We start from the raw sequence: 16639 nt of genomic DNA, 5'->3' as shown, positions 1-16639 counted from the left end.
ACTTCCAGGAGGGAATTAGAGAAGCATCATGGCACTACATGGAGTAAGAGACCAGAATAGACTGGACGAAGCATCGAACTTCGTAGTCTGGAAGGCCAAAATCTTATCTGTACTTGACAAGAATCGTGTGAAGAACTTTGCCTTGAAGGTAATAGCTATCCCAGTCGACCCCAATGATAATGACAGATACGAGGAGGTGACGGCAAAGGCCAAGAACATTATCCTTGACGGGGTCAAGGATCATGTACCACAGATAACCGAGAAGGAAACGGCATTTGAGATGTGGGAGGCTCTCAAGAAGTTGTACCATCATACTTTTGTGTAGAGAAGAATGCTGCTTGAGAATCAGTTGAGGTCGTATCAGACGAAGAAGGAAGAACCGATTGACACCTTCCTCGGAGGGACTGAATGAGATCCGAGATCCGTTGACTGCTATGGAGGTGACACCGGATCAGGAGCTGATGGTGAGGACAGCCCTGAATGCTATCTCAGAAGACTGGGAGGTGTTTGTCTAGAGTGTACTAGGTAGAGGGACTCTCCCACCCTGGGGGACGAGATGTGGGCAGCTCTTCGCCAAGAAGAGATCAGATGGCAGTCGAAGACAGGTAGCAGTAGCAAGGGGATCAAAGTCAAGCAGGAGGAGGAAGATGTGGTCGTAGCATCTGCGGGAAAGCAAGAGAAGCGGAAGAAGAGAGATCTCTCCAAGATCAAGTGCTTCCACTGTGGGGAGCTAGGTCATTATGCGACCTAGTGTCCAAGGAAGAGGAGTAAGGGAGAGTTTTTGAGACTAAGGTAGCGCCAGCACGGGCAGAGAAAGAAGTTTTGACAGACAATGACTATGCCATGAGTGCACACGCGCCACTTGAGAAGAAGTGGGGAGACATAGAGCTGTAGTCAGGCAGACTATAGGCGATGAGGGGCAGGATTCTCGAGGTACCCAGCCTTTTGCATTAGACCTTACTACGGGAGCCCCGAAGAGGAGTAGCAGGACTTGCTGAGTTGAGTAGAGATGGATGTGGATGGAGCGACAGAGAGAGCTACAGTGCAAGAGTCCCGAGATAGCGCGAGGCTAGCAAGTTACAGGAGTGCATGAGAGGCACAGGAGTGTTGCACTAGTGCAGGACGGCACAGAGAGGTGTGCAACGGTGCGAGATGCAGGGAGTTGTTGCAGCAACGCAGAGGTCAGAGAGGGAGCACTTGTCAGCGGCAGAGGGAGCTTCAGCATCAGTGGGTGTCTCTAGCCCAACAGGGAGGTCAGATTGGGAGATCAGTTACTTACTTCTCAATAATTGAGTTGCAGTGCAGCAGTGGGCAGCACGATGCAACATGATGAGAGGAGGTGCAGTGCGAATGCAGTGCTGGGAGAAAGGACCAACAACAGCATGGATGCAAAGGGAGTTGTCATACAGATGCAGTAGTGGCAGTGGCAGAACCACGGGCAGAAGTACAGGATGCAGCGGTGCAGAGGATGTTGGGCAGGAAGGCCTAGCATCAACACAGGTACCGATGTCGGATGATCAGAGTAATACTCAGTGAAGAGTATTGTTAGATCACAGTCCTCGCTAAGAGGGAGTGTTGATTTGGGGTAGCATCGGATGTGTTCTAGCCACGAAATTTGGTGGAGAGGTTGGGGCACATGAGATCTCCAATACCTAGAAAGGGTTTGGGCAGATTCTAAACAAATCAGGAGATATTAAAATAATTAATATTTTTAATGGAGTCCCTAAGTCTAAACTTAGGGAAAATAAAATATTAATGTGAATATGTGTTAAAATGGTCCAAAAGACATGGATCAAGCCAGATCTAATCTTAGTCGTTGATTAGGAACTTAATCTCGACCGTTGAGATGTCAACAAGAAAAGTATAAGAGGAGGCTTGATGGTCACTTGGAAAAGACACCAGAGTGATCAGTGATTCTATTCTCTAGAGCGGGGTTTGCTAAGAGAGATAGAATTAGTGATCGGAAGAGCACTTGAGGGGCATTAAGTACAGAGAAACAGAGAAGGCAGAGAATGTGCCAGAAGAGCAGCGCAGCAACCAAGGAGAGTGATGCAGAGCCAGCAAGGGCTCACGCAGAGTTGACGTAGGGCCTCCTGGGGCTGACACAGGCCAAGGAAGGCTGACGCAGGGCCAGCGCTGGGCTAGGAGAGGCTAACGCAATCCAAATTGGGCAGACGCTGGGGTTGCAGAGCAGTGTTGTGCTGAGGAACTGCCGGAAGGATTTTCTAGGGTTTCAGCCAGGAGATTTCTCTCAAACTGTGAGGTATAGCTGCTAAGGAAATTCTCTGTTTGGTAGGCCAGTTTCGGCACCCAGATTGTACTCTGATATTGCTTAATAAGAAAACCCTCAGATAGCTGCACCGGTTTTACCGCACTGGGTTTTTCCGGGGACATTGGTCCAAAAATAATGGTGTCATGTGGTGTGTTTGTTCTTGTTTCTTTTAGTTGTTGATCTATAATATGTTGAGCATGCACTGGTGTTTATTTTCAGTATTTACTTTGTAAATAACTTGTTAAGGTAAATAACAAGTAGGTAGGAATAAATCAAATAAAGTGCATGGAGGGTTTCTAAGTAAACTTAGAAACTTCAACAACGAGATGATATATGCAGGGGATGCGCTCTAGGAAAGTATGCCAAGGCAACATTTCCTAGAGCAAACAGAGGGCCAAGAGTGTACTAGGATTGATACACTCAAATATCTGCGGACCTATGTCCGTCAAAGCTCTCAGTGGTGCAGAGTATTTCCTTACCTTCATTGATGACCACTCAAGGAAAACTTGGATTTATTTTCTGAAAACCAAGGACGAGGTTTTCTGTCGATTCAAGGAGTTCAAGGCTCTGGTGGAGAATCTGACGGGGAAGAAAATAAAAGTTTTGCGCTCAGATAATGGTGGAGAGTATGTCGATAAGGACTTCACTAATTTTTGCACTAAAGAGGGCATCAGAAGAGAGTGGACAGCACCCTACAATTCGGAGCAGAATGGAGTAGCAGAAAGAAAAAACAGGACTATTGTAGATGCAGCTAGGGTCATGATATATGATTAGGATATGCCAAAATCCCTGTGGGCGGAAGCATGCAACACAGCAGTTTATGTTCGGAACAGGACTCCTCATCAGGCGTTGGGCAAGATTACCCCAGAGAAAGTTTTCACAAGAAAGAAACCTGAAGTCAGTCATTTCAGGATATTTGGGAGTTTAGCATATTAACGCATACCAAAGAAAAGAGGAAGAAGCTAGATCAAACTGCGGAAAAGGGATATCTGGTGGGATATAGCAAGAACACTAAGGCATACAGAATCTATCTTCCAGGGAGCAAGAAGGTAGTAGTTTGACGAGATGTAAAGTTCATGGAGGACAGGGCTTTCAGAAAATCTCGTGAGCTGCCTTCCAAGGAGCAATCGAAAGAAGAGTCGTTGGTTAAGCCTCTTCAACCAACAGAAGTAAAGAACTGTTCCTCAGGTCAGGAAGATTCTCAAGATGAGGAGGAGGAACTAACAGAAGTGCCTGCTGGCAGAGGAAGAACTAGTAGGGAACTTCATCAAATTCTGCGAGATGCATAGGACTTCATCGGTGCGCCAAGAAACAATAAGAGGGAGCGAAAACAGCAAGATAGATATCAGGCATTAGTAGCTCAGGATGGAGAGCTTGCCAGTTTCAAGGAGGCAGCTCAACATCAGGTTTGGCTAGACGTGATGGTAGAGGAGTACAACTCTATAATGGTGAACGATATCTGGGAGGTGGTGCCAAGGCCTCAAGACAGATCAGTGGTAGGTTCAAGATGGATCTACAAGATCAAATACGCTACAGAAGACAGTGTTGAGAAATACAAGGCCAGGTTTGTGGCTAAGGGGTATGCTCAAAAGGAAGGAATTGACTACGAGGAGACCTTTGCCCCGGTAGCCAGGTATACATCTATTAGAACCATGATATCTCTTGCAACTCAAATGGGATGGGAGATTCATCAGATGGATGTCAAAACGACATTTCTGAACAGGGTAATAGAAGAAGAGGTATACATTGAACAACCAAAGGGCTTTGAGACTCATGAGAAGAAGTCTCATGTATGCAGATTAAAGAAAGCCTTGTATGGGCTGAAACAGGCACCGAGAGCATGGTATGGTCGAATAGATGGCTACTTGCAGAAGATGGGATTTGTCAAGAGTGACACGGATCCGAATCTCTACTATCTGGTTGTAGAGAACGAGTCGCTAATCTTAGTATTGTATGTGGATGATCTCTTTCTAACAGGATCATCCAAGCTCATTGGGGACTGACTGCAAGAAGAATCTAGCCACAGACTTCGATATGAAGGATTTGGGACAAATGCATTACTTCCTAGGGTTGGAAGTTTGGTAGCAGAAGGGAGAAATCTTCCTTGGGCAAGGGAGGTATGCTACAGAAATCCTGAAAAGATTCGGGATGGAGGACTGTAGACCCATGGCTACGCCAATGATCACCAACTGGAAGAAGATTGATGCATCAGAAGACAAGGATGTTGATCCCACCCTATACAGGCAGCTCATAGGGTCCCTGATGTATTTGGTTAATACAAGGCTAGATATTTGTTACGCTGTCAACACCCTCAGTCAGTGCATGGTGGAACCAAAGAGGGCACACTGGGTAGCAGCCAAACACGTTCTCAGGTATTTACAGGGAACAGTCGATTATGGACTCTTGTACACCAAAGGTAAGGATATCAGTTTGAGTGGATTTGCTGATGCAGATTGGGCAGAAGTTCAGTGGATCAGAAATGTACCTCTAGGTATTGTTTCAACATTGGATCAGGAATGACCTCCTGGTGCAGTAGGAAACAGAAGTTCGTGGCTCTGAGCTCATCTAAGGCAGAATATATGGCAGCAAGCACAACTTTGTGTGAGGCCATATGGCTTAGAAAACTACTTGTGAACCTATTCAAAAGGAATATGGAGGCGACCAGGATCATGTGCGATAATCAAAGTTGCATCAAGCTCTCTGAGCATCCAGCGTTTCATGATAAGTCAAAGCATATTGATATCCGGTGTCATTTTTTCAGGGACTGTGTCCAACGAGGAGTTGTACAGTTGAGCTACACTCCCACAAGAGAACAGGTGGTGGACATCCTCACCAAGGCCCTTGGAAGGACAAAGTTTGACTACTTCAGGGAAAAGATGGGGATGGTAAAGAACCCGTTTCAGTAGCAGAAATGGGAGTGATTACAGCACGGATGCATAGGGAGTTGCAATGCGGATGCAGTGTTGGAAGAAAGGACCAGCAGCGGCACAAATGCAGAGGCAGTTGTCGTACAGATGCAGCAATGGCAGTGGCAGAGCCATGGGCAGTAGTACAAGATGCAGAAGTGCAGAGGATGTTGGGCAGGGAGGCTTAGCATCAGCACAGGGATCGATGCCGGATAATGAAGGTGATACTCAGTGAGGAGTATTACTAAAGCACAGTCCTCGCTAAGAGGGAGTGTTGATTTGGGGTAGCATTGGATGTGATCTAGCCACGAAAATTGGTGAAGAGGCTAAAGCACATGAGATCTCCAATACCCAAAAATGGTTTGGGCAGATTCTAAGCAATTTGGGAGATATTAAAATAATTAATATTTTAATGGAGTCCCTAAGTCTAAACTTAGGGAAAATAAAATATTAATGTGAATTAATATAAAACTGTGTTAGAAGGGTCCAAAAGTCATGGATCAAGCCAGAGTTAATCTTAGCCATTGATTAGGGACTTAATCTCGGTCATTGAATTGTCAACGAGAAAAGTATAAGAGGAGGCTTGAGGGTCACTTGGAGAACACACTGAGGGAGACCAGTCAGTTCAATTTCTGGAGCGGGGTTAGCTGAGAAATTGGAACTAGTGGTCTAGTGAGCAGTCAGGAGGCAGCAAGTACGGAACAGATAGATGGGATCAGCAACTAGAGGCCAACGCTGAGGCAAGAGAGGCAGACACAAGGCATTTCAGGCAGACACAGAGGCAGCAGGAGACTGCGCAGTCACTAGTTGGGCCTGCGTGGGTGACGTAGAGAGGCCAAGGCCTAACACAGTCAAGTAGGGGCTGACGCAGAGTGTCTGGCAGCCAAGCTGATGTTGGGACTGGGAGAGGTGTTGGAGAATTTTTTTTCTCTGTGGGTAAGCCAGTTTAGCACTATGTTGTACTAAAGAATTGCTGAATAATAAAATCCTCCCTTGTTGCACCAGTTTTCCCACATTGGCTTTTTCCGAGGACTGTTGTCCAAAATAACTGTGTCAATGTGTTGATTCTTGTGCATGTGTTTGTTTCTGTATTACGGTGTGATATCTGCAGCAGAATTTATTTTAATGTTTATTGAAGGAATTTCATAAATAACTTATTGAAGAATAAGTAGGAAAAGTAAATTAGTTGTTGCAGTGATAGAATTTTCACAAAAGATGATCAATGCACACAAGGAATGTGTGAATGAAGGAAGTTAGTCCACCATAATACCAACCAAACCAAGGAGATTTAAGACTCTAGTGTACCAACACCAAGATCGAGCCAAAGGACTAGCCGCTGCAATGGACACTGATGAACAATAGGCCAAGTATGGGTATTGTTCACATCCTTTCGTTATATTTGTAAAGCTCCAAACACAATGTAAAAGTGAGACGGGGCCAAACACCATCTCAAGTTGGAAGGGGCGAGCACCAAACTCAGTGAAGATGATGGGTTGAGGAGTTGTCTACATGCACCAAAATGATGGGAAGGAGGAGGATGAGTTGTACTCTCTCTACTGGAGACCAATCAAACTCTACTAAAGCAAGTCGTCAAACCTTAGAGCCATATAAAATTGTGGGCCACATAAGATTGTCCATGAGCAAGATCATGGACAATGTGTCATGAAAGTGGTTCCAAAAACACTACCTCTCTAGGAGGAGCGGGGAACCATATCCCTTGCTAACTCGAGGCCATAGTGCATGGCGTAGACTAAAGGGAGGCCAAATGAAGAGAAAAGCCAAGTAAGAATATGACCAAGTGATCTCCATCTCCTTCCCTATGAAAAAAAAAAATGGTGATCAAAGAGGGTCTTCTTTGACCCGTTGAAGACCATGACCTTGGTTTTACCTAATTTGATTGTCAATTGTCAAAGCTCAGAAAATAGGGCCAAGGCATTCAACTGTCTTTACAAGCCATCGAGAGATGAGGCTAAAAGGACCGCGTCATCAACTAAAAGCAAGATAGAAATCAGAACACAATGGAGGCATCCATATATCTCCTGGATGTGCTCATTGAAAAAGAATTCCAGCTCGTCAATGTAGATCCCAAACAATATGGGGGAGAGGGGTCAACCTTATTTAACCCCAATGGTACTCTTGATAAAATTTTAAATCTCCTATGCTATGCATAGACGACCAATAACTAACTCGTAGAGGAGCATGATGACAATCAATAATGTATTCAACACACCAATATCTATGAGTCTCTGGAACAAAGACTCACGAGGGACGAAAGCAAAAGATTTCTAAAATTCAACAAAGCAACAAAAGTCTTTAGAAGGGAGGTGTCTTGTCTCCTTAATAATGGCTCAAAGTGTAAATATTTGGTTGAGGGTTTGGTGCTATGGTCTAAATCCAACATGTCCTCTAGCTGCAAATGGAGGGTCATAGCATAGAGTTTGGAAAATATGTGGCCAAACACGATTGTCAAGTAGTTGTTGGGATCCGTACTAGGACCTAATTTGTGAATGGGTAAATGATGTGATTTGACTAAGATATGGAAAACTCGTGCAAACCCCATGGTTGAACAGGTCAGCAAGGTGGCTAACTGTAGCATGAAGACCCTACTTTAAGAGCTCTACTTGGAAGTTGGAACCCTACCTCATTTGTTGCTTTGTTAATATTTGTCATCCAAGCGGCCTCTTAGATATCTCAATATGAGAATAGATGCCAAGAAGAGGGGGGAGAGGTGACTTAGGTTGAGGGTTGTCCAAGGACATCATATAGGCAGAATGTATGGGTAAAACAAATTTTGGATTTGGAAAGATAGGATAATGGCAAGGGAAGAAGGTAAACTAAAATTGTTAAAGAGAACAGATAAAAGAAGCTCTTAGCTCATGTCTCCATTGGGAAATGAAGAGGCTTTTCTTATGATGAAGCCAGAGATGACAAGCAACTTGAAGATGGAGGTAGGATGGGAGAGTATGAGTAAAGTCATGTCAAAGTTGTCGAGGAAGGAGTTTGCAAGCATTGTCATACCATTTGTTCATGGGGCCAAATTTGGTTTTCAAAAGAGGTGAGAGGTGGTGGATTTAGTGTGATGAGGTAGGACTAAAGAGCCAACTTCGCAAATGACAAAAGAAAGGCATGCATATTTGGCATCAAAAGAAACAAGGCATGAGAAAAAGGAATCAAGCAAGAGCCTCTAGCAAAGATAGGAAGTAAAGATAATTGTACTCTCGTCTCAATTAGTCACCAAAGGATTAAATTACCATGAACATGTGTGCCAATGAGGGATGCACCTTAATAAAGTGTTTTACCACGTGAATAACAAATGTTCACCCTAGCAAAACCCCTCTATGATAACAATGAATCATAAAGTCCAAACTAAAGTGCACCACCACCCAGGGATTATCACATCAAAATCACCATCTAACCTCCTTTCTAACTGAAACTTAGGAAGTAACATATTAATGAGGGCACTAACATCATGAAACAAAGCCCCCCCCAAGTGATTTCTAGCAAATGTGACATTGTAAAGTTAAATCACCAAGGAAAACCCCACAAGTGCAACATGAATCATCCCCCAACATAGCAACATGATAAGAGAAAGGGACATAACAAAAGGCTAACCCAACCAACCATCAAGTGTGTCCCCCATCACACATCAAGCAAGAGGACCATGTAGAACATCCCCTCCTAGTGACACCAACATCATATCACATCATCATACAAAAGTCACCAAAAAAATAAACAATCACAAAACATATATCTCCTAATGATCATCATCTAAACCATTGGGGGTGTATTAACCATCATCCATATCCAAAACAAGAAAATTTACCAAACCACCATAATGAGATAGTATGCTCCACATCCATCAAAATGCAACCAAGGGATGACCAACAACGCAAGCATGTGTGAGAACACTACCAAGCAGCAAACACCATCATCCAACCAAGGAGAAGTGACAATGCCCCAACCAAAGACCTCCATCAAATAATCTGATGCCATGAAGAAAGGGGGCTCCATAAATATGAATCCTCCAGAAACTCAAAGAAATAAGAAGCAAATATCCATCAATTTGATGAAAATCACAAGGTGGAACCTCATACAATATGAGGTGTAACAGGCCCTCTAAATCCATGGCTCCTATTTTCCACTCAAAAAGTACTAAACAAATAACAAATTTTATAATGACCCATTTCTGATCAAATATATACAATCTTAAGAAGAAGAATCATTTTCTTATTAGAATCCTCTTTACAATTCCTCCGATAAATCTTCTCAATCAATCATTCTTGGATAGAAATTGTTTTAAGGGAGAACGTTATTCATGTTATTTTCTTCCCTGGACTACGATATTGTCCTTTTACTTAGGAGTCCCCCCTTTGCATGCTTAGGATGTGGAGTGATTTTACTTGATGGGAGACTTCAATCCAAGCTGGTACTTAAACCTTTTAGCAACAACACACTCCTCGATGACATCCTGATATGAGAATAGACATTTCATTGAAACTATAGGCCTTTTTTATTGAACCTCAATGACCACCAAAGAAAAAATAGAAACTAGTTGTTCAACCACACTTGCCTCTTCTCATTGATTTTATTACAGTAAGACATTTCTAAAACAAGAATCCATTGTGCTTCTCTTCTTGTTGTCAAAGCAGTGGTTAATTCTACTACAATATTGTCAACTTTCTGCAGTAAAATGTTCCAGCAAGTCAGTCAGTTGTAATTGCTATTTACTTAAATTAGTATTCTTGTTTTGTCTGGATCTTTACCATTTGTTGTTTCTCTTTCCCTGGTTCACTTTCAGAATTGTCCAACACTATCAAATTTGCACAACTAGCTACCCCGTTAGAAGCATCTTATAAATGCAGTCAAATCACTGCATGGAGGGGTCCATTGTCCCAAAAACAAAGAAGTGCATATATCAATTTTGTGTCTAGCTGAGCAATGACCCTAAAATTAGATTAGTATAATTACTATCAAAAAGCACGTTAGAATTAAATTTCAGAACTTAAAAACCATTAAAATATGTTATTTGAGCACAAAAAACAATTGAACCTTTTATACATTTTCAGCTTGGTTATATAGGATCAGTACGGAATTTATATGGTGGTAGTTTGTCACTACTTGTGGCGATACAATTTGAAACAGGGTTTCTTTTATGCTTGTCTTGAAAATATCTTGCCATTTGGTGTTATAAGGTGGTTGCTTTAAAAGCCTCGTTGATTGATTATGGGTATGATCAACACCCATTCTTTGTTATGATTGCTTGACACTAAACTTGTGGAGTTGTTCTTGGTTTCAGTAGAATGATTTGTGGTTGCATTTATTCCATGATAGCAAGTGTTTTGAATTTAATAGAAGACGTAAATTAAGACATGCCGGTTTAAATTTTAAAGATATGGAAAAATTCTCAACATATACTAGGCTTACCTTGGTCTTATCCGATTGCTAAGTTGAGACTGCCAAGATAACTTAGAAGTATTGCGAATGATACCTTATATCAAAGTAGGCCATTGATGAGATTCACCGCAATACTTGAGATACAAGCTATGAATGGTTATCACCACACCTGTACTTAAAGTCAACTTACTTTTTAAGAAAAAAACAACCTTGACTAAGAAATTAGGCGATCAATCAATCCATTTAACGGTGCACAAAGAACCACCATTGCAAAGGACTACTTTTTGAAACCATTGCAAAGGACTACTTTTTGAATCTCTGTTTTAATCTTAGAAGAATGTTTGGTAAGGAAGTCTTCTTGACTAACCTTTACAATTGCCAACACCATTGTTAAGCAGCTGTAAAAAATATGTGTGACTGCCATAACGAAGATAAATCGATGAAGCTGCTCCAGACCTTCCAATGAAACAAAAGGCTCTTCACCCTGCAATGGAAAGAAAAAAGAAAAAAAAATTATATGAATGACACAAAAAGTAAAATGCAACGAACAAATTTTCAAATAGTAGATGTTGCTCAAGACCTGGGAAGAACATAAGTCGTATTTTGATCTATCTAGTGGGTATGATTACCTCATTGCAGCTGTAAAGGAAATTACATCACGCAAAGGAGGTCGAGAACTTAGTATGTTTGCAATGAACTGGATTTACAAGCTTTTCCTTCTCAACTTATGGGATAATTTTCAGTATTATCTTCCAAAGTTGTAGATATTGTCCTTGGGAAATCATGGAATGGGGCTGCCTTTCTCATTACCAGTGTTTCAGACAAAGGGCGGCATTCCACAGGAAGATAAATTCAGATCAGAGGAAGCATAACTGTACTGATTAGTTTGCATCTCCTCTCAGAAATCTTGTTAAGTATCAATTGGACAAATTCGTATCCTTTTCATTCGTTCCATAAAATACCCGATGAGACCCAACTTTAAGGCATTAGCAATTACGCATTGTAATTCAACTGTCAAATTCCAAACTTTTTTACTGATATATCAATTTGCAAAGATGACCGTTATAAGTTTCTCTGGTTTCCAGTTTTTTTCCCTATACTGTTTACATGTTCTCTTCGACTCACAGACAGAATCTATGCATCTCCACTCAAAAATCTTTTTAAATAAACTTAAGAAACAATTGAACAAACTCTTATCTTTTTTATTCATTCTATAAAATACCAGATGATGCCCAACTTTAAAGTTTAAGGCATTAGCAATTATGCATTGCAATTTAACTGTCAAATTCTAATCTATTTAATTGATATATCAATCTGCAAAGATTATCCTTGTAAGTTTTTCTGGTTTTCAGTTTTTACCCTATACTGTTTACATGTTCTCTTGGATCTACGAGGACCAAAATAATAGTTAAACAATTCCATCTTGCAGACAGAATTTATGAATAGGGTTTCTGTTATATATGCTTTTAATGTTGTGCTGTCAAACCCCATTGACCTATTTTGGTCATTTGAGGATATTAATATAATTTGTCTTTCACAGAGCTTATCTACTACAAGTACCCCTTCGAATGTAGAGTTGTCTACCATATAGTCAGTTTCAGAACCAGTATATGGCAGAAGTTTCCATTAAAAATAATTAAAAATCTTCAGGCTCTTCATTGTCCTATTTGAAGGATTGTGTATGCCGATATGGTAAAGCCAATTTTTAATACAGATATAGAAAGCAACTTGTTTATGCATAGGAGGACGATATGACCCCATTTTGAACAAAAGATGGTAATGTTCAAATAGCGAGTTGCACTGGGTTACAAGACTCTATAGTGTGTGGTCAGAATCCAGATAAATTATCCTAAAAACTTAAAAGAGTATTGATGTGGCTGGTTGCATTTCAAAAGCTGCCTTCCAAATCCAGGTTAACCAAGACCAGTGTTGCGGGGGAGCGCCCCCCCCCTCGCTCCCGCTCCCGATCCGCGCTCCGGGCGGGAGCGGGTCGGGAGCGCGCTCCCGAAATCGCTCCCGATTTCGGGAGCGCGCTCCCTAAAAAAAAATTCGCTCCCTGCCTTTTCGGGAGCGTTTTCGGGAGCGTTTTGCCTTTTTTGCATTTTTTTTTTGTAGTAATGTTCGAAATGCAATTTTTTTTTAAAGAAACAAATAGTTTTTGAGTGGGGCAACTTAATGATCAAGTCTAGGCCCTAGTATTGATATGCTATTCATGGTAATGTTAAATTCTTAAAGTAAAAGTGACATTTTCTTTAATTTTCATTTTCATCCTTTTACTTAAATTTTTAACATTACCATGAAATGACTCAGGATGTTTGAGAGTGGTTTCGTCCTCATTGGATTTCATATGGAGAAAGTAGAATTTTAGATTTCATTCAAAATCCAGCAGACTTATCAGTTTTTCAGGATTTCAGGATTGGGGGATTGCAATGTTTCCATTGAATTTTGTCATGTATTAGGGTATGGAACTCATATTTAATCAAGAGTACCAATCCCTCTATGTACCTTGATGTTAGTGACATTGGTTGTCGAACTCCTCTATCATGACCCTTCTAAAAATGTACGCATCACTCAAACAAAATCTTGACTTGACATGCTATGCTTTTTCTATCTTATGTTAATGCTTAGAGGGTGATATTAATGACAAAGATCCCTATACAGATACAAAGGTAATGACAAAGATACCTCTGGATATTAATGCTTGGAGGCTGATATTAATAACAAAGATCCTGATTTTGCAACAAGACTAAAAAATTAGACATTTCTCGTGGTGGCAAGAGGCCCAAGCATAAGAAATAGATAATAGATTTACTTCTCTTCTCTAGTTTCTAGTAGCTTTTATAACTATTGACTCTTTCATATTTATTATGATATTTTTTTAAACAATATATGACAATTTAAGTTTGAAGTTGGCAATTATAACTCATTAGTAATGAATTATGAATATGATGCTTCATGAAAGTTGAAAGTTGTTTCATTTCGTTTCATTTTATAACATTTCATTTCATGTTAGATATTATTTGTTGTAATGGTTACACTTAGCTTACAAGTACAACTTTGGTGATCAATGATGATAAATGTTATATATTGAATTTTGAAAGCTTGAAACTTTAAGATTGATGAATCATGAGACTCAATATGGTGTATGTTACTATGTTACTAACTTGCGGACGTGGTTGATGAAGATTATAACTTCTAGATGATTGTTGTTATATGGTTCAATCTATGCTTTTTTATGTTTTTTATATCTAATTCATCATTCTACATGTTTTTGTTGACATATATGTATCAAAAATTAAAAAATATAAAAAATATATATATTTTTAAAAAATCGCTCCGGGATTCGCTCCCAAACCGGGAGCTTCTGAAAATGGTCGCTCCCGCTCCCGCTTCCGCTCCCGCTCCCCGCTTCCGCTCCCGCTCCCAAGTAACACTGACCAAGACCCATTTACAGGATGAAAAATGTCTCCGTTGTGGGAAAACAGACACAGTCAAACACTTTTTTCGGGGCGTAGACATTTGCAAAACAGTGTTGAAAAGCAGTCCAGAACAGATTTGCTTCAGACTTGCAGGAAAGCATTCATTGGAGTTTAACATTGCTCGGGGATTACAAATCGCTTGATCTTCACCACTACAATAGTACCGTGGTCTCTAGCAGTGTCTCAACGCTTCGGTATCATTTGCAGTTTGGAAGATTCCATGTATGTATGCTTTTGATTGGCTAACAGGTACTGTCAAGGCTTTTCAAAAGTTGGTATTTGATGGGTTGGCCGCCCAAACTAGATCCAAGGGATTCTCTTATTGAGTAAAAGCAACCAGATCTCTTTGTTCTTATTCTTAAGGTAGTTTTATTTTCTTTCTGAATCGAGTTTCTCTATATTTTTTATGTTTTTTTAAGGAAAACTTTGTGGAAATTTCTTTTTCCTTTTCTAAAATAGCATTGGTAACATGCTCTGTACTCATGATTTCAGCAATTGAATTAAGCCGGTTGTGTCTGTCAACTGGGGTTCTTTTGGGTGTTTGCATGGAACAATTATTATTTTCAAATCCCCATTTGTAACATAATGAGCTTTAATGTCTTGATGACTATTGTCATAATGGTTTTAAACCTGAGTATAACTATACCCCTCATGGTTTTATAACTATACCCTTCAGTGAATATAATTGTGAGCTAGCCTGGTACCAACAATCTCACTCTTGCCTTTAGACTTAAAGAGACTGATAACTCCTCAGAATATATATATATATTAAAAACTTGTTTAGATTATAATTTTAAAAAAACATCAATTTAAAACCCGTTTAATCATAGAACAAAAGCGGTGAATAAACTTATTTTAAAAAAACAAGCAAAACCAAACCAACAATTGAAAACCCATTTATTCACAGAACAAAAGCAGTGCATTTCTATCAATATAAATTAGGGATTTACTTCTTTGCAATGGGAGGCACCCGCTTCACTACTTAGAACCCGCCTCCATGTGTTGCCTGTAGAAAACACAAGTCCCAGGAGTTTCCGTGCAGGCTTTTCGTGCTCATCCCCGGATTCAGCGTCCTCAAACTGGTGGACATAACAAGGATAGAAAAAGGGCTTGTAATACTTTGAAGGGATACAAATACGAGATATATAACTCGCGGTTGCCGTCAGCAATAATGAAAGAAACCCCAGCAACATCAGTTCTGCATCACAGTAACCAAAAACAGAATTAAAATTAACGACAATGTAATGGCACGCAGTGCTTAAATTTCAATTCTCACCATCTTTCATAGTCTCCAATGCATGAAACAGAGCCTTCCTCTTTGATGCATGCAGCCACTGAAACAATAAACATGATAACTTTAGATAAATTCAGTAATAGGAAGGTAGGTGTCAGTGAAAGCCAATTGTATTAAGTGGGGTATCAGTGAAATTCAAAAAAATGATGGTGGGTATAATGAAATTCAGTGTGATGAGGATGTTTATTAATGAAATCCCGTATGATTAAAAAGGGTATCAGTGAAATGCAATGAAATTAAGGTGCCAGCTGAAGGATCAGCGAAATAGGAAAGGAATTCAGCTTGCTAAGCATTGCAGAATAACGAAATGTACAGAGCCTACTTACATGGCCTAACCGGTGAATCGATCGCTCGACCAACAAGGAAACGACCACCAATACCGTTAGCACAGTGGCCACTGACCATGTTGGTGTTATGGCCAACGACCTCACCTCCCCCTCCTCTGAAACCATTGTTTACTGTACCTTTCTGGTCTCTGTCAGTACTTCAAAAAAGAACAAAACAGAGATCAGAATAAAGTTGCCTGGGATCACTAAAAAAGTTACTTATACACTACGGTTGGTTAAATATACTACATTGTTTCGATTATCTTCTATATGGTCGCCGCGACGGGTGTAACCAGGACTTGCCAAATTTGTATCCAACTCATCTAGCTGGTCAGCATTTTACACTTTAATGCCTTACTGAGGTTCGAATTCCCGTAACATGCGCTGGATCCTATAGTCATGGGGTATATGTTACAATTCATGGCACCATTATTAGTTACTGTCGTTAGAACTGCTAATAAGGCGCGTGGTTCCCGAACGCGTCTATCCAGGCAGGAAAATTAAGAAAAATGATCACAGTTACGTGAATATTCCATGGATGAAAAGTAAAATAAAATGTATGTTTTTTCAATCACCTCACCCTCATAAATGAAATGAAATTTGTTGCATGTTTTAACTTTTCCCCACCCACATGATAAAACGGAGGGATCCGCAGTACGCTCTCAGGGTATTTTTAGCTTTAAATATCTAATTACATTTATTATTCAAAACCCTTGTAAAGGTTCCTTAAAGCGGAAAATTAATTATGTTTCATACATTAGCTGTAAATATCAAATTTGACTCTGTAATTGATTCTAGAACAGATGATATGATAATTTGTTGCGATTGTCAAATTTGATAGCTGTAAATATTGAATTTGACTGTGTAATTGATTCTAGGCTGTAAATATTGAATTTGACTGTGTAATTGATTCTAGGCTGTAAATATTGAATTTGACTGTGTAATTGATTCTAGGCTGTAAATATGGA

At 40.3% G+C, this 16639-nt stretch overlaps 1 protein-coding gene across 1 annotated transcript in view; it reads right to left on the bottom strand.

Moving 5' to 3' along the window:
• The window catches only part of LOC149256382 (MLO-like protein 14), a 168806-nt gene extending 153003 nt beyond the window's left edge, over positions 1-15803 (bottom strand). The window contains exons 1-4 of the mRNA XM_089460731.1: positions 15672-15803; positions 15328-15385; positions 15002-15249; positions 10940-11056 (exon numbers count right to left, since the gene is read on the bottom strand). Coding sequence (XP_089316857.1) covers positions 10940-11056; positions 15002-15249; positions 15328-15385; positions 15672-15797 — 549 coding nt within the window. The 5' untranslated portion in view covers positions 15798-15803. The remainder of the gene's footprint in view (positions 1-10939; positions 11057-15001; positions 15250-15327; positions 15386-15671) is intronic.
• Between the last annotated feature and the right edge of the window lie 836 nt (positions 15804-16639).

This window comes from Pinus tabuliformis, chromosome 7, assembly GCF_031772625.1.
Source record: "Pinus tabuliformis cultivar Carrire ecotype Pingquan chromosome 7, CPIR1, whole genome shotgun sequence".
Classification (NCBI taxonomy): Eukaryota; Viridiplantae; Streptophyta; class Pinopsida; order Pinales; family Pinaceae; genus Pinus; species Pinus tabuliformis.
The sequence above is the reverse complement of the archived record's forward strand: the minus strand, read 5'-3'. Positions and strand labels throughout refer to the sequence as shown.